Source organism: Vespula pensylvanica, chromosome 2 (assembly GCF_014466175.1).
Source record: "Vespula pensylvanica isolate Volc-1 chromosome 2, ASM1446617v1, whole genome shotgun sequence".
In the NCBI taxonomy this organism is placed as follows: domain Eukaryota; kingdom Metazoa; phylum Arthropoda; class Insecta; order Hymenoptera; family Vespidae; genus Vespula; species Vespula pensylvanica.
The window spans coordinates 6,973,464-6,990,743 of record NC_057686.1 but is presented as its reverse complement, the minus strand read 5'-3'; the positions used below and the strand labels follow the sequence as shown (position 1 = coordinate 6,990,743).

Below are 17,280 nucleotides of genomic sequence, written 5' to 3'. Positions count from 1 at the left end.
TTAAATCGGGAAATCTTTTTATCAAAGTGATTTCATAAGAATTACGATGTAGGTTAACTAAATATTTAATAAATGAATAGTGGCAAGTGTAATTGAAGAAATGATTTGTCTTAAAAATTTTTGAATAATTTATTTTTTATTAATTCGTAATATTCGCACAGCAGAAAAAAGATTATGTTCAAAATATTTATCGAACAAAAATAATATTTAATACCAATCTGTAATTAAACGATTCGATATAATAAGTAAAATGTAAATAGTTTGATTATTATTATCCGATGTCACGTGATCACATGTAAGTGACCACCAAATTTTATATTGACTGATTACATTCGTGTATATCTACGTTAGTTTATCGAAGGTACTGTGACGCCTAAGGGCAATGGCGAGGTTATTGATTACAGATGAACGTAACCGCGCAAGCTCTATCTGTTTCAATGAAATATCGTGCTTGCATATGAAACCGCGAACAGAGATACGATAGGAACCTGTGGGTGAAACACCTGCAGCTGTGATGATCAAAATGTCATTTAATTTAATTACTTGTGCATGGTTAATTATTTTTGGTGTTCTAACGAATCTCTCTCATGGCGAACTTAAATTTTATGAGGGTAAGTTTTATAAATTGTTTTACCTCGTTTCTCACCTATAACCTGACATGGTTATAAGTATGCTGCAAATTGAATTAATTATTTGTATTTTACATTTGTGTGTGTGTGCGTATGTGTGATGGGTGTGTTACACACTTATATATGTAAAGATGTGTAATATTCTTCTGAATTCTCTTGTTTATAATCGTCTAATTCGTTGAAGAGTTCACGATTATATTCCGATGACTACTAAAATGAAGAGCGCTTGTGATTTAATTTAACTAATACATATGCATGGATATAGTTCTTGTAAAACATAAGCTTTATGTGGTATTACGTAATAATGTTAGATAGTTTTATTTCTTATCGATTATATTTGTATTTAGATGCAGTTCGAGAAGCGCCACAAGATATTACTGCTTTAAAACAGATCGCTGAATACATTACAAATCAACATCTTAAGCAACATATGCTGTATCATTCATATCTACTACCACTTCTTATCTCACAGATTCACAAGAAATATCACTTGGATCTTAGCAATCAGGAAAAGCATGAAATTTTTAAATTGTTAAAAGGAAAATTTCATTTGGATGATAGATTGAGAGAACAAAAATTAGTCCCCGGGGATTACATCACCCAGATTCAACGTATTGATCGAAAACTGACTTTGCCTAAAAACGATTATAATCTTTTATACTATGGTTTTAATCCATTGTTTAAGAGTTCTAAAGATTACTTTGATACTAAACTATCTTATGAAGATAATAAAATAATAAAAGAAAATCGAAAGTACAGGAATATAGATATTGGATATTTGCAAGAAAAAAGACAATCTCTGTACAATGCAGAGATCGAAGATAATGCTGTCAAAGATATAATAGCTAATTTTTTAAAAAAAAATCTGATGTTAAGTAATAGACAAATAATAGAAAAAAATAAAGACTTAATATCATCATTTGCACAAATACCTAAATTCACATATTTTTTTGATGATCCAAATTTGAAAGAAAAATATCCATTTATTCAACCTAATGATCCTAGATATTATGAAAATACCATTTTTTCTCTTGGTAAGATATAGAACGTACTTTTATAAAACATGATTAATTTTAGAATACAAAAAGTAACGTTTCTTATTTCGTGCAGATACTAAAAAGAATGAGGGAGATGAAGAGCTAACAGTTGATCCCATAAGTAGCAAAGAAAATATATTACTTGAACAAACTACAGAAAAACAATTAACAGATGTAGAAATCGATAAGTATGATGCAGTAAGAAATGTTACTGTAGGAACGTTAATGGAAGCAGAAAAATCTGAAAAAAATCGTCCTTTTATTGTTTCAATTGCTCAAGATTTAAATAATGATATATATTTTATTGGTAAGATCACAATTTGTGATTGAATAAATTAAAGGTCAGGATTTAATTTGGAAAAATTTTTCAACTTCAATCTCTAAAAAATTGTTATTTTAATTATATTCATTTATATGTAACATCTACATTTATTTTTAGCTGTTATTGCTGGTTGCAGTGCAGCAGCAATGTTCATTTGTGTATTAATCAGTTTAACATGGTGCAGGTAATATTTATAGATTTATTTTGTGAAATATTAATTTTTAAATATTTATGTACTTTAGTATATGTTCATGTCAGATTGCAACGTGGAGCAAAAGCAGCTGCCGATATAGAATATCCAGCTTATGGTGTAACAGGTCCAAATAAGGATATATCACCTTCTGAAGATCAAAGACTGGCTCAATCAGCACAAATGTATCATTTTCAACATCAGAAACAACAGATTATTGCTATGGAAAAGTTTGTATCCATATTATAATTCCATGAAGTTTTATTTTACATAAGTCTCTCTGCATTTGAAACTGTACTGGTTATAGTCGTACTTCTACAACTAGAGATCCAGGGTCTTTATCCGAAGCAGAAAGTGACGAAGAAAATGAAGAAGGCGATTACACTGTTTATGAATGTCCTGGTTTAGCTGCGGTAAGTTATTATAATTGTTTCATTACTGTTATTATTATGATTATGATTATTATTATTAAGGTGATTTTGCTTCATCCTTTTTAAGACTAGTGAAATGGAGGTAAAAAACCCTTTATTTCATGATGATCCAACTCCAGCTACACCAGCACATATTAATAAAGAAGAGGACCATATGTAGTTTCAGTAAATTGCAGCCAAATTTACTTTTAAAATTTTCCGTGGTACTTAGCTCATTGTTAATGTACCATACTAAAAATAACTATCTATATTAAAAGTATAGAATTTTATTATTATTATTATTATTATTATTATTATTATTATTATTATTATTATTATTATTATTATTATTATTATTATTATTATATAGTATGAGAAGTATATAAAAAACATTTTAACAAAAACAAACTATAAAATAATTACGGTTGCAGTTTTGCAAACAAAGCTTTTTAATTATACAAAGATTTTTATATGATCATTTCTTAGTTCATTTAAGTAAACACATGTCTTTTTCTCTATGACATGAATAGTATATATTTTCATAATGAGAGATTCAATCTGACTATATAGCAAGTTTTATGCAAAATATTACATTTTATGTTGCATTTATAAAAAAAATATTAGATACAGAAGTAAAAGTCTGCATTTGTTTTTATTCAATTATTGTGATTATTTAACAAATTATTCTAAATATACATTATGAAAGTTTATAATGTAATTCTGTATGGAAATGTATTGAGAACTATGCATATTCATGTATTAATATATAAAATGAAGAAATTACATGAGTATTAGTCCAATATAACACAGAATTACTATTATGAATAGTAATAAGTACTTGACTTATGTCACTGATTTGTAACATTTACTTTTTTGATTCTTTTCCATTTTCTACAGTTAATAAGCACTTATGTAAATGAAATAATTAAATGCTATTTGCATGTATCTCTTATGATTCTTGTAATAGAGATGAAAATATAATACGTGCAAATTGTATAATGAGAAAAGGTATATACAATATAAAATATAATAACAATATGTGCAGGGTAACTCCTAAGTCATATATTAATTTATAGTAAAAAAATTGGAATCATCAAAATTTTCTGTTAGCTCTTTTATTATAGTACAATTTATGATGTGTACTCCATAATTAGCTGGTTCTTTTTTCTCTAAGTTTCTTTTTTAATATTACAAAACTCAATATTGTCGAAAGTAATAGTAATCTTATAAACACCTAAAAAAAAAGTACTTTGAAAGTATTCATTAAAATATTAAAGTCAGGAGTACAATGGTATCCATGGAAAAATTGTATTTATAACTGCTCTGTTTATATCATCTATGCTATAAATCCGATGTTTAGTAAATGCAAATATTTTTTTATCAAGCTTGTAATTTTGCAGAGCTCTATTTTTCATGAATGTTCTCTATATTATCCTGAAGGTAATGATTAAAAAGTAAATGCTATAAAATATAAAAAATAATATTTTTGAAGCTTTACCAAATATTTTCTTAGCTTATTCTCTAAGTTACTATATCACAAAAAAGAAAAATAGCTAGTTAGAAGCTAATATTTCTTTGATAGATATATTTAAGATTTACTTCAACAATTTTCAGACATTATAATGTCTTTGAATTATTAATGGATATATTTAAATCAAAGCTTAATAAATGATCTAATATCTGTTAGGATATTAATATAATAATTGACTATTTTCATTTATTATTAATTCATATCAATCATTCGAAATTATAGTATTGATTTGATGATGGAACATTTGATTATTTCTGAAATTGAATATATCAATAATTTACTATTATTTAATATATGATATAGCACTTGTTGCTTCAAAACAAAAATATTTTATTTTTATATAAACGGATTGTTAGCTATATAGAGAGTTTATAAGATATTCGTATACTATATTGCTGTTCTCATTACTTTTATTATAATATGAACAAGAAATATTATCATACATATTTTTCACTATTAAGTTATTTGCATTTTAATAAATTGTAGTGTGAATTGTAAACTCGACCATAGTGGGCACTAACTAGACTAACACTACTAAAGTTAAACTTCTTTAAAATAATAAACTGCATACAATAGCCAATTATTTATTTATTAAAATATCTATAATTGTATTTTATATGTAAACATTATGTGTTGCAGCATGGGTCTAAATTTGTACTCCTCTAGTCTCTTTAGGATCTGTTATTGTGTATTAATAAATGTAATACTATATATATATATATATATACAAAGATACTATACGTGGACAATCTATATACAAATCAATTTTTAAATAAGAATTAAAGTCAATGTTTAGTCAGTTTCATCAAATTTCATTAAACTATGATCAGTATTTCTCTTAATAATTACTCGTATACGTGTATAAATATATATGGTGTGTTAATATTATTCAGCAAAATATGGCATTAAAGTTAAGAGTATAGATAAATTTATATATTCTCTTTTATGTTATTTTATGTTGCAGAATATATAAAATATAAAGATATTGTTCAACATCTTAAAGTAAATTATATCATTGTTAATATTATTTGCTCTTCCACTATGTAATCTTAATTATAAAACATATGTAACATGTTTTTATTTTATTAAATAAATTGTTTATTTCATAAAATGATTCAAATCACTTATTGTCAAATATATTAAATCAAATGTTTCATACTTTGTAAATTGTATGCTTTGCATACAATTATATTTATTAAAATGATATTATTTTCTATTATTACAACAAATTGCATAGAAAATATAGAGAACTTAAACTAGCTAGTTCATATATATAATATAAAACTATATTAATACTTTGTTAGGTAATTAATGATCTTGGAACAACTGTGTTAAAATTTGCAATGAAATAGTATATGGCACAAAAACACATGCAGAACATTGTATAAATATAAAATTATCAAAAAGAAAAAATGGTAGTGCAAAATACACTACCTGTGAAACAGCTCATATTTTTTTATTGTTCTTTAGTTGGACTCCATGTTAAGTAATCCAGCTTAGTTGCTGCTTGATATTCTTTTACTAAATATTCAACTACAGCTCTTGAACTATCAAGCTCATCAAGATTGTCTTCAAACATTTTTTCTTTCCGAAACTGCTCTAAAAACGCTTCTCGTTTACGTAATTTATCATATTGTTGTAGGGCTCGATCAAAGAGCTGAAATAGTGCATGGAAGTAAGTGGTATTATTACACAGATTTTAATAATTCATATAATTCTTAACATTCATTTTTATTCGGTTCTATATCTTCGATTTGAAGTATTATTTAGATATACTTACTGATGATATGTTAGTATGATTAGCCAACATTAAACCTGATACACGATGTGTACTTTGAATATATGGAGATTTTCTAGAAAGAGCAACTTGTATACTAGCGGGTCCCCAGGGTATAAATTGTGCTAACTTCCGTTCTCGTATTCTTTGTAAAGATTTATGTACTTGTGTGGGATCGACTTCGCCCTATATAGAAAAATTATTATTAATTTTGTGTAGATTAGTTATTGTTAATTTAGTGTAGATATTATTAATCTATATATAATAAATAATAATTCTATAGTGAAAATAACAAGAACATGATTGTATCTTCAATAAATGATCATTATATATTATGAAAAGATGATATTTATATCAATATAAATTTACCTGTATAATATTTAAAATAGATATGTAACAATGAGAAGCATTTCTATCTAATGCAGCAGAAACCATCATATTTTTTGGTTGCAATAAACGTCGCATTACATCCAAAACAGACGTTTTTCTTACTGATGCACCCTGTTATCATATAAATATAAATATATATAAATATATATAAATAAATAAATACATATACACAGATACACATATACATAAAAGCTAATAATAATTTAAAAATATATTTTTATATTTTTTTTATTTATAATCTATAAACTATCAATTTGTTATCAAAAATTAGATTTAAATATATTCTTAATATGATATTTATACAGACCTCTTGATCTGTAGTAATAGGTGTATATCCTGTCATTAAAAAGTGTAGACGTGGTGTTGGTATCAATGGAGCAATTAAACTAACTAAATCATTATTCATATATGAAGGATATCTATAAAGCATTGTATAATAAAATTAAAAATATCGAATATATGAGTATAAATAAAAATATATATGATATATTCCTTAACATATTATATAAGTATATAAAGAATAAAATTCTATCAAAAATACTATATAAGCAAAATGTGTATAAATAAATAAATGAGAAAAGGATACCTAAGAGTTGTGGTGCTGACAGACATTATTGTAGAAACAAGTTTATTAATTTGTGTGAAAGTAGGGTTCTGTATATGTAGTCTGTCTGATGCAATTCTATTCAATGCTGTATTGTCTAAGACAACAACGCAATCTGCACAATGAGTTAGTCTTTTTAATGTTAGCAAAGAATTGTATGGTTGTACCACAACATCGCTAGAAAAAACATGATAATAGTATAAAATTAACACAGTCATATTAAATATATTATTTTAAGATAGTGTAATTATATAGAAATTAGTTACCTTATTTCATCCTGATTTGGAAAAACACTATATGTTTCAATCAACTTTTTTGGAAATCGGTCTGCAAGAGATTCCAACATAAAAGATCCCATACCAGAACCAGTACCACCTGCTATAGAGTGACACAAGACAAAACCCTAAAATAGAGATATTTATATATGTTTTAAACATTTATAAATACATTTATTTGCTATTTTTTAAATTATATACTTCTAAACTATCACTTCCATCTGCTTCTCGATCTAAAATATCAAAAATTTCTTCTTGTAATTTCTCTCCTTGATGATAACCAGAAGCCCAATTATTACCAGCTCCTCCACCATGTTTTGATAAATATATATTTTCTGGATTATAGAGCTAAGTAAACATAAAATTATTAAAATATAATCTTAAATATAAAACTGTAGGAATTATTTGTAAAAACTGATTACATTTCCCATAACTTACTTTTGAATATGGAGAATTCATGATGGTATGAATTACTCTAGGTTCTAAATCTAATAAAACGGCTCTTGGTATATAATGTTCATCATCTGATTGATAAAAAAAGACATCTTTTCGGTCGGTTCCATCTATAGCATAATCTTCTAATATCCCTTCTGGGCTGATACCATGCTCTGCACATAATCTTTTCCAAAATTCAAATCCAACTGAAATAAAGTATATACGAAATAAAGTAAAATTAATATATTATAAATACAACAAAGTCAATAATAAATAAACATAGCTGAAGCATTAACAATGTTAGAAAAATTTTAAAGTTTACATAGTATCAAAATAAAATCATTGTTATAAACGAAAGCTCTTTTGTATGGTTTTGAAGATCATGTTACAGGTAATATTATCATAATAGTATAAAAATAATGATTTATTAAGTGAAATGACATATTTCTTACTTTGATTGCCACATTGGCCAAGTTGAAGTGTTATCATTTCACATGGCATTTTAATTCTTAATAATTAGCTTTCTATCACAATACGTCAAAATATATTTGAATCTTGTAATACTGATCAAAAAATAAACAGAACATACATTGAGTACATATAGAGAGGAAAGTATATAGATCGAATATTATTAACGGATAAACGTGTATTTACCTTTAGCAGAATTTCATACGTAGGAATCTGAATTATCAACAGCGATAATTTGTTTTTAGATTTTAGTGTCTTATATGAGAAAAATGAGGAATATATTATTTCATAAAGCTCAGTTTTTACAAATTTCATTTACTCGATCATCAAAGATCAATTAAAAAGCTCTTTCTTAAAATAGAAAGTCAGGATCAAGAAATTAGATCAATAATTTTGAAATTTCTTCTTGAATTACAATAAGTATCTGAACTAATAAGATATTAATTAATTTTTTCTCTCTCTTTTTTTATCGATAGTATTTTAACGATTTCTTGACAATAATAGTTTCCTCCAAAGAAAAATGAATAACATAACAGAAGGTATGAAAGTCAAAGTATATCAGACAGACAAAAACGTATCGCGTCAGATTTGTATTGAAACGAAGTAAGAATTACGCGAGAAGAATAATCTAATATGTATTTAGAATCATGAAATCTCTCATTTGGAATACAACGAAGTTATAAGATTTGCATATATTTGACGTTATATGTAATTCAAATGATGTCGGTATATCTTGATTCTTAGACCATAGGAAATATGAAAATATTTTTTGATTTTTCATATATATACATTGTGTATATTTACATACGTTCTCATCCTTCAATGCCGTCACTGCCGCCGTAAGGAGCAAACGATCGGAGCGACCTCTGGTTCTGAGCGGTCGATTCGCGTAGTCATCGTGCTGCTTTCTAACGTGGCGACATCTAACGGAAGATCACTAAATCTTTTTCTATAGATACGATTGACATTTGACGGTAAACCTCCGATACGAGTAGCATCTAGCGGCAGACTCCCAAATTTTTTCCTGATGACAGGGTATTTAACGATTGAATCTTCCATCATCCCCTCCCGCATTAATGAATCACCATTCCTCGTATACTCTTAACATATTATTATATAATAAAGTATTATTTGTTATCTCCAACACTTAGTACGCTGATTCCTACTACTACCATACATTTTCTAGCACGTCTATCTCCTAGCATTCCCACTTAAAACCCACTCATCACTCTATTCCACGTCATTAATTATTCGTGTTACGTTTATTTTTTTCCTCACCCCTCTTTCCTTTCACATCCCCTCTTTTTCTCACACGCTATATTTTATTAAAATTTTTGTTTCTTCTCTTTATAGACGTCACGGTAAAAAGCAGAAGTTACTTGACTTTTATAATCCGCGAGAATTACGTCATATTAGAAAGATTTAACATCAATTTATTTTATCTCCTAGATCATGTTCTCAAATATTATAAATGAGTTCTCAGTTTCTTATTTAATAGTTTTCAGTGTTATAAGTTTATATTTAATAATATATTGGAATTATTTTTACCGCATTATCAACTTTTGCGAAAATAATACGAGGATGGTTGGTAAAACTGTGTTAATTACTGGCTGCACGTCTGGCATTGGCAAGGAAACAGCTAAGGATCTAGCTAAGAGAGGTGCCAAAGTGATCATGGCATGTAGAAACATCGATTTAGCCAACAAAATTAAAGGTTTCCTTCTGATTTTATTACTTTTATTATTTCATTAATTAGCTAAGGTATTCGATAAATTTGTTGAATAGTTTCTCGATAATTTTTCACCAATATTCGCATGTAAGTGTAATAAGTTTAACAGTCGAAAGTAATCGATACACGTGTTGTTTTCTTTCTCCTTGATTTCTTTTTACAATTTTATAAACAACTACTAATTTACACTAGTGTTGAGGAAACATTACATTCGTGACATGTTAGCGAATTAATTGCATCGATTATCATTAATCTTTCGAATTTTTTTCGTTCTAGATAATATTCCGATCAAATATGATATTATCAAAAAATAAAAAAATATAAATATGAAGTTATTCAACTTTGAATATCGAAATTCTATAGTTTATTTATATAATATTTATTACGTGCATATATAATATTACATTATATAATATTTACTATAATTATAATTATATATTAATTTTAATGTAATTATATATATATATATATATATATATATATATATATATATTTCTATTTATTATTGGCTCTTCTGTCAATTACAGAGGACATAATAAAAGAAACAGATAATTGTAATATCAATGTACACGAGTTGGACCTTGCTTCTTTCCAATCTATAAGAAATTTCGCTCGGCAGATAAACGAAGAGGAAAGTAAATTAGATGTTCTCATACACAACGCTGGTGTAGCTCAATTTTTTCGAAATAAAGTCAGTGAGGATAATTTGGAAATAACCATGCAAACCAATCATTATGGACCTTTTCTATTGACTCATCTCTTAATAGGTAATTAAAAGAATATATATATATATATTCATTTGCAGGTATAAACATTAAGAATATAAGAAAAATGTGTTATAGATTTCATGTATTATCATGTATCACTGTTTTAATTTCATAACGAAACTGATATCATGCAAATTATTTGAATCGATATTACGTTATATTCGATCAATTTTCATTTCATTTAAAAATATGGTAAGCATATCAATGATGTTCTGTATTATTTCCTGGTATATTTAATTAAAGTGAATGTATCAACGATTGACAGTATAAGATTTCTTTCCTTTCGTGATTATTATTATATTTTTTTTCTTTTTAATAAGCTATCTTGTAAGTGAATTTATTTGTCAGTTGATTTTAAGCGAATTAAATTCAAGAGTATTGATAAATAATCCTACAATAAAGTTTTATTACAAAAAAGAATTGTATTTTTAGAACTGCTCCTGTTAATGTCATTAAAAAAAAAAAAAAAAAAAAAAAAAAAAAAAAAAAAAAAACAAATGGTCAAGAGACATGAAAAAAAACTGAGAGATATACAATCGATACTTATGAAATCATGTTTTTGTAAACACTATGTCAACAACGGACGTGATTATTTATTTTCAATGATTTAATTAACATCCATTACTTTTTCAGATTTGTTGAAAAAATCAAAACCGAGTAGGATAATCGTAGTTTCGTCGTTTGGATATAAATTTGCTTCAATAAATTTGAACAATCCTAATCCAACTAATGCGATTTTGCCATGTTATCTCTATCTTGTCTCCAAACGTGCAAACGTAGTGTTTACATTGGAATTGGCACGTCGTTTGGAGGGTACTGGTATTGTTGTAAATTGTCTTCACCCTGGTGTTATTGAAAGTAATCTTTTTAGAGAGTTTCCAATTATATTATATTGGCTTTTGAAATTCGTACTGAAACCATTTTTTATAACGGTCGAGGAAGGAGCTCAAACGACTATTTATCTTGCTGTATCCGAAGAGGTCAAAGTATCTGGAAAATATTTTAAAAATTGTGCGGTACGTCACTGTTATTAATTATGTTATTATTAATTAATTAGATCAATTGATGAAATTATTTAAAATAATTATGTAGACTTTCGAAGCTTAGATTTCATTCATTTTTCGATTAGAAAAAGAAAAAGAATATAAATGTGTGATTCATTACGTCTTCAAATCGTGGAATTAATATTTTTATTTTCGAACAAAAAGATGAAGATGTTTTTTCCTCTCTTTTCAAAACAAAAAAATTATCTATTCCTTTTTATGTATAGATTGATATGCATTAGATTGTTTTAGTATTATTATTATCATTAGATTTCTTCTCTTCTAAGTTCTCGGAAAAAAGGAATAACAAAGGTATTATTTTCTAGAAATGATCTCATGATTCAATTATATATTATTTTTTTTTATGTACATATATGTTCGTTTTAACGTTATTATTAGATATTTTCTTTCCTCTGTATTTTTGAAGCGAATTTTCCTCAGTCGCGTTAGGAGTGATCTTTCAGAACCGAGATGAAAATAGGAGAAATATAACAATGAAAACGTTAAGAAAAATGTAAGTCTTTGAAAAGGGAATAGAGACAGCGTAGTTCATACGATCCAGCATGATTTCATGTTCTAATTTTTTTCTTCTGTTGTAATATACCATCTATTATTCAAATGACATTTTCTAGAAATATTTTATGAGACTTTATGGATTATTTCCGTTTGCGTATAAAATAATAAAGAAAAATAATATCACGCTCTTAAAATTCTACATTTCAAGTGACATTAAAGAAGTTTCATTTCTAATTTATTATATGCTCTAAATTATCTTTGTATCTTTTTGTAGAAAGCAAGCTTAACGAGAAAGGTCAAAGACTCTGTATTGGGAAAAAAATTTTGGGAGATCAGTGAAAGAATTGTTAAATTGCAACCAACCGATCCAAAAATATAAGATATAAAATTAAGATACGTAATTCTACAGTTAACAGCTAATTAAAAATGTATGGTAACAGTTAATTATGTAATTCTATTATTGTTAGATTTGATTAAACAGATTACATAATTACTTTAAAGATGTTATAATAAATAATAATAAAACCACAATGTCCAAATTGAGATATGATTTCACATGATATTTTAATCTTATAGTAATAATCTTTTAATTAAAATATGTTCAAATATATTTGTATCTTCTAATAATGATCAAAAAATAAACGAAATACACGTTGAATATATATAGAGAAGAAAATTTGTCGATCAAACGTTTATCAATGGATAAATGTCTATTTAAATGGATTTTATATGTAAAATTTGAATTATTAGTAATCCGCATTTAGACTTTAGCGCGTTATATTAGAAAAACAAAGAATTGATGCTAATTAAAATATTAAAATTCTAATTATTATTTCGTTAAATTCTGTTTTTATTAAATTCATTTATTCAAATAAAAGAAAGATGCGATATTCGATATATCTAGCAATTAATACAGATTTCACATCGGTCAATGATGTTAATATGCATTGAGACATAAAAATTGTCTGTTGAGATAATTAATTAAGCTTGTCGTTATGATAATGAGACAAAATTTATCGGAAAGATTATAAAAAATACGAAGATGTGTGTTGATTCTGTACGATATACTTTTAAAAATTAATTACCCAAGATCATACATAGTTAAGTAAACTCCATTATTAGTAAATGGAAGTTATTAAAAAGCATAAGAATGAATGACACAGCAGATCAATGCGAATATAAAAAAGATCAAAGCGATATTTTGAAAGAATTATGTGTCTGGATCGAAAGTATTCCTTTTTCAAAACCTAAGAAGAATATATCTCCTCTGTCGCTATATAGAGATTTTTCAGATGGTGGTATGAAAATTTAGATATATTAAATATATGAACGTGTCGTTTAATATATAAATTATATATATATATATATTATTTATAATATGATCGTCATTAATACACTGTCTTTATTTTTGCCGATCAGTCTTGTTAGCTGAAATTCTCAAGTATTATTATCCCCGTTACGTTGATCTCCATAATTACATACCGGCAAATAATTTTTTCTTGAAGAAAGACAATTGGAACACATTAAATCGTAAAGTATTAACGAAGATTGACATGAAATTGAGCAAAGACATTATAAGTCTACTCGCTAATTGTCACCAAGGATCAATAGAGAAGCTCCTTTTTGAGATCAAAAATAAAGTCGAAAGAATCAATCATCAAGATGTTTTGTTGTTAAGTGAAATGCGAAATGATGAGCTAGGTATAAAATATGAACCGACTTATCGTTGTTCTTAGCCAAAAATACTGATTAGCCATATTTTAATAGGTAACAATGATAACATCAAATCATTGGAAAATCTGAATCAAATCATTGAAAATAAGGATTCTATTGAAATATTGGCATCTAAGAATGTGAGTATTAAAGAATTTTCTGTTTCTCGTCAGTTAAAGATAAATTGTATAAAAGGAGCGATAATGTATGCTGCAAAATGGTTGTTCAGTTGGTTCTGCTTTTGGAATTTCTTCTTAACTTACAGTAAGTATCTAATTGCAAATAATAATTAAATAATTTTTTTTTCTCTTCTAAATGATATTTTACATTTTTTTGATATTTGATATTTGATATTGACAATACTATTTTTTTTTTATGTAAAGGACAAAGGAATAATATAACAGAAGAAATAAAAATCGAAGTAGATCAGGAAGATGAAGACGTACCGCATCAAATTTGTATTCAATTGAAGCAAGAATTACGTGAGAAAGATAATCTAATATGCACTTTGAATCATAAGATTGCTTATTTGGAAGGTGCAATGAAGTTGAAAGATTTACGCATATCTGGTTTAACATCGCAAATAGTACAAAATGCTGTGGAAATGGATAACTTTGGTAAATGTCAAGGAAATGAACAATCGAAAACACGCGTTCGTTTCTTTTCTAATAATAACAAACGTAATGAAAATGAAATCAATATAATAAATACACTTTGAGAGATATTTTTAATATACGACCTTCTAGAATATAACTCTTTCGATCATTATTTTTCTTAATGTATAGTTAATATATATGTAATATGTATATGTGAAGAATATATTAACAGGTGATTTCACTTCATTTAATTTCATGGGAGGAAGGTATTACGACAAGGGAAAATGCTGTCAAGGTAAGTTTCAAAAGAAACTAATACTTGTAGATTGCAAGATTACGAGTACTTTGACTGTATACTTTTAATGAGTCTTACGTGATCCCACTTTTTCTCTTTTGAAACTAATAGAACGAAAAACATATAACGAATTAGTTTCTTACTAAATAATTCGTCTTTTTCGGACTCGTCTTTTTTCTGAATTAATAACGTTGATAAAGTATGATTAGTTGATATTAATCTTTCTTCACGTAGCTGTATTGTAGAAAAGAATTAGATTAAGGAATGTAATTATAATCAAATCGGTTATGCCTAATTGTTGTCTCTGTGTGATATTGTTTTATTTATCAGAAGATATCTAGCTCGCGATGATTGATTTCACGCTTTCTCCTAGAAGACCTATAAATCTATTCTTAATTAATTGAGCACAGCGAAATAGAGAGAGAAGATAAATTCTCTCCGGTAGTGGGAGGAGAGTATAAAAGTAGCTAGAGCAAACGAATGGGGATGAGAAAACTTTGCACTAAGGTCGATGAATATTGTATCGATAATAATGAACGAATATTTTCTGTAACTTATATATCATGTTATACATCATGATGCACATTTAAAGATAAAAAAAATATTGCTTTCAATGTAGTAGAATTCATTGTTTAAAACAGTAGAGTTTTATTCCTCTCTACTTTAGAAACGATATATATACATATGTGAAGTGCAATTCGTTATTTGCATTATGGCATTATTATCAAGATTTTATACTTTTTTGATAATCAATGGAGTGAGACGGTGGTGGCAAAGGGAACAGTCGTTCCCATAAAGCCATTCTTTCGGGAAAGATACCCTGCTTCATAGTAGGATGTAAATCGATGTTTAAATATTTATCGTTTTCCTTTGTGAATCTCTCCCATTTAACATTGTTAAACATCTCGTCATTGTTCGGAATGGGTTCACCGGTATGTACGAAATTTGCCCACATTGCAGTGTAACGTTCGACCATTTGAATTTCTGGGTCGGATGAATTGAAGTAAGGGAAAATGGCACTCATATAAAATAGATATTGCAAATCATCGTGATGTACAGGTGGTCCTAGAAAGGCAATAAAATCCAATAATGTTAGTGATGTGATCAAATTTTATATATATATATATATATATATATATATATATATATATATATATATATATAGGACTAGGTTTCATTCAAAGAAAAGTTCCGAACTCAGTAATCTTGACTTTTATAAAATTTTTTCTCTAACTATCTATGCTATTACAATTGCAAGTACTTTACTAATATTACTTTTTCCTGTAACCCGATAAATTTTCAAATATATTGTAACTTTTATAGAAAATACTTTTCTTTATCTCTTTTACTAGTCATAAACAACGAAAACAAGAAACAACGAAAAATTTTGAAAATATAAAAATATGTGAATTCCCGCGGAAGAAAATTATTTCTTACATAATTAAATATGTTATGCACATTTACAAAATTTTATAAAAGTTAAAATTTCTGAATTAGGAATGTTTCCGTTTATCAGGAAATTTTTTTACCATATGGAGTGGTATCGTTCCACGTGGCGAAACTAAAATGTCCTTTATATGAAAATTTGTAGAAATAAACTGGAAGTTTGCTACTATTAGCAATCAGTTGAGCGGCACGATGTACTGGGAATATAATAACGCTATCAGCGTAGATCTAATTAAAAAGAAGTTATGTTAATTCATAGGAAATTGATATCGTTGGAAGCAAAAAAGAAAATGAATTCTGATAATTCACTCACTTGAGATATTCCATCGTATGATTCTCGATTGATCGGTTGATTTCCGAAATAGAATTGATGCAATTCTTGACTAATATGTTTCGAACGAGGTGTATCTCTTTCGTACATAAAACTCATGGGCGCAATAGTATTCCATCTTGTATTTAGAGTATCGAATATGGAAGTATTTCCTTCTTTGACTAATCTCTCGATGCCTGAAATAGGTGAAGAGACAGTTCTAAAATTCGCTTTCCTAAATTTTTTAATTTAAATTTTTGAACACATCATTTATATTTCTTTAAATTTCAAGGAAGAAATTATAGTAAGTAAATATTAAAATGAAAATAATAAAACAAAATTACCTTATCATAATTTCTATTAGGAATTTTAACGAAAAAGTTGTAATTCTGTAATCACATGCTTTTGAGGATTATTTTAAAAATCTAACTTATAGAAGTCACTTACCGGTAACAACTCCACCAAATTCGCCCTCGGTGATACCAATGATGAGAGGAACTTCGTGGATTTTCCCTTCTCTGATCAAATCGATAGGTTGAGCAGTTAAGAATCTTTCAACACCCTGTACTTCTGGTTCCACGACAGCTGACCATACCAAAATTGGATCGCCATACCACTCCTAAACAAATAATTTTCTCTGTAGATTAATTTTTAAGTAGGTTACATTTTTAGGATAAATAAGACTTACGAAAAATCGTGACATGGTTTCAGTGAAACTTTCGACTGGTTTCGATTTCAGACAGATCAACATGGATCCTGTTGTGTCTGTTGGACAACCCAACAGTTCTGCCTGTTTT

The 17,280-nt window shown here is 27.0% G+C and overlaps 5 protein-coding genes across 6 annotated transcripts; 3 read left to right on the top strand and 2 right to left on the bottom strand.

Moving 5' to 3' along the window:
• Window positions 1-508: 508 nt before the first annotated feature.
• On the top strand, window positions 509-2,887 carry LOC122637514. Of its 2 annotated transcripts, none has more exons than XM_043829693.1 (7): window positions 509-611; window positions 977-1,663; window positions 1,740-1,973; window positions 2,106-2,172; window positions 2,247-2,408; window positions 2,504-2,591; window positions 2,677-2,887. In XM_043829693.1, exons 1-7 carry the CDS (start codon window positions 515-517, stop codon window positions 2,767-2,769), a joined length of 1,428 nt encoding a protein of 475 aa, XP_043685628.1. In that variant the 5' UTR covers window positions 509-514; the 3' UTR covers window positions 2,770-2,887. The 2 variants fall into 2 exon arrangements, with proteins under 2 accessions (XP_043685628.1, XP_043685627.1); XM_043829692.1 differs by having other exon boundaries at window positions 2,486-2,591.
• Window positions 2,888-5,275: 2,388 nt separating this feature from the next.
• LOC122637515 (tubulin gamma-1 chain-like) lies at window positions 5,276-8,211 on the bottom strand. Its single transcript, XM_043829694.1, has 9 exons — window positions 8,053-8,211; window positions 7,604-7,806; window positions 7,367-7,513; window positions 7,157-7,293; window positions 6,873-7,067; window positions 6,594-6,705; window positions 6,266-6,397; window positions 5,900-6,082; window positions 5,276-5,776 (listed from the first exon to the last, which is right to left on the bottom strand). The coding sequence occupies exons 1-9, from the start codon at window positions 8,099-8,101 to the stop codon at window positions 5,576-5,578; spliced, it is 1,359 nt and encodes a 452-aa protein (XP_043685629.1). The 5' UTR covers window positions 8,102-8,211; the 3' UTR covers window positions 5,276-5,575.
• Window positions 8,212-9,530: 1,319 nt separating this feature from the next.
• LOC122637519 (retinol dehydrogenase 14) lies at window positions 9,531-12,654 on the top strand. Its single transcript, XM_043829699.1, has 4 exons — window positions 9,531-9,782; window positions 10,325-10,564; window positions 11,198-11,580; window positions 12,398-12,654. The coding sequence occupies exons 1-4, from the start codon at window positions 9,650-9,652 to the stop codon at window positions 12,500-12,502; spliced, it is 861 nt and encodes a 286-aa protein (XP_043685634.1). The 5' UTR covers window positions 9,531-9,649; the 3' UTR covers window positions 12,503-12,654.
• Window positions 12,655-12,961: 307 nt separating this feature from the next.
• LOC122637520 lies at window positions 12,962-14,591 on the top strand. Its single transcript, XM_043829700.1, has 4 exons — window positions 12,962-13,421; window positions 13,543-13,824; window positions 13,891-14,100; window positions 14,220-14,591. Exons 1-4 carry the CDS (start codon window positions 13,274-13,276, stop codon window positions 14,552-14,554), a joined length of 975 nt encoding a protein of 324 aa, XP_043685635.1. The 5' UTR covers window positions 12,962-13,273; the 3' UTR covers window positions 14,555-14,591.
• A 760-nt stretch (window positions 14,592-15,351) lies between these two features.
• On the bottom strand, window positions 15,352-17,279 carry LOC122627326 (esterase E4-like; the record flags this gene model as incomplete). Its single annotated transcript, XM_043808402.1, has 5 exons — window positions 15,352-15,792; window positions 16,257-16,401; window positions 16,487-16,680; window positions 16,931-17,102; window positions 17,172-17,279. Coding segments are annotated over 5 exons (960 nt in total), but the record flags the coding sequence as incomplete, so codon positions are not given.
• Window position 17,280: the final 1 nt, after the last annotated feature.

What these genes read in the sequence shown, in the direction of transcription:
- LOC122637515 (XM_043829694.1), bottom strand. Translation starts at nt 8,101, where the DNA reads ATGCCATGTGAAATGATAACACTTCAACTTGGCCAATGTGGCAATCAA. An exon ending in TGAATTCTCCATATTCAAAA is followed by an intron (nt 7,514 to 7,603) that starts GTAAGTTATGGG and finishes ATGTTTACTTAG; the next exon opens with CTCTATAATCCAGAAAATAT. An exon ending in CTATTACTACAGATCAAGAG is followed by an intron (nt 6,398 to 6,593) that starts GTCTGTATAAAT and finishes ATATGATAACAG; the next exon opens with GGTGCATCAGTAAGAAAAAC.
- LOC122637520 (XM_043829700.1), top strand. Translation starts at nt 13,274, where the DNA reads ATGAATGACACAGCAGATCAATGCGAATATAAAAAAGATCAAAGCGAT. An exon ending in AATGCGAAATGATGAGCTAG is followed by an intron (nt 13,825 to 13,890) that starts GTATAAAATATG and finishes ATATTTTAATAG; the next exon opens with GTAACAATGATAACATCAAA. An exon ending in GAATTTCTTCTTAACTTACA is followed by an intron (nt 14,101 to 14,219) that starts GTAAGTATCTAA and finishes TTTTATGTAAAG; the next exon opens with GACAAAGGAATAATATAACA.
- LOC122637519 (XM_043829699.1), top strand. Translation starts at nt 9,650, where the DNA reads ATGGTTGGTAAAACTGTGTTAATTACTGGCTGCACGTCTGGCATTGGC. An exon ending in ATTGACTCATCTCTTAATAG is followed by an intron (nt 10,565 to 11,197) that starts GTAATTAAAAGA and finishes TTACTTTTTCAG; the next exon opens with ATTTGTTGAAAAAATCAAAA. An exon ending in AATATTTTAAAAATTGTGCG is followed by an intron (nt 11,581 to 12,397) that starts GTACGTCACTGT and finishes ATCTTTTTGTAG; the next exon opens with AAAGCAAGCTTAACGAGAAA.
- LOC122637514 (XM_043829692.1), top strand. Translation starts at nt 515, where the DNA reads ATGATCAAAATGTCATTTAATTTAATTACTTGTGCATGGTTAATTATT. An exon ending in AAATACCATTTTTTCTCTTG is followed by an intron (nt 1,664 to 1,739) that starts GTAAGATATAGA and finishes TATTTCGTGCAG; the next exon opens with ATACTAAAAAGAATGAGGGA. An exon ending in CAGATTATTGCTATGGAAAA is followed by an intron (nt 2,409 to 2,485) that starts GTTTGTATCCAT and finishes TACTGGTTATAG; the next exon opens with TCGTACTTCTACAACTAGAG.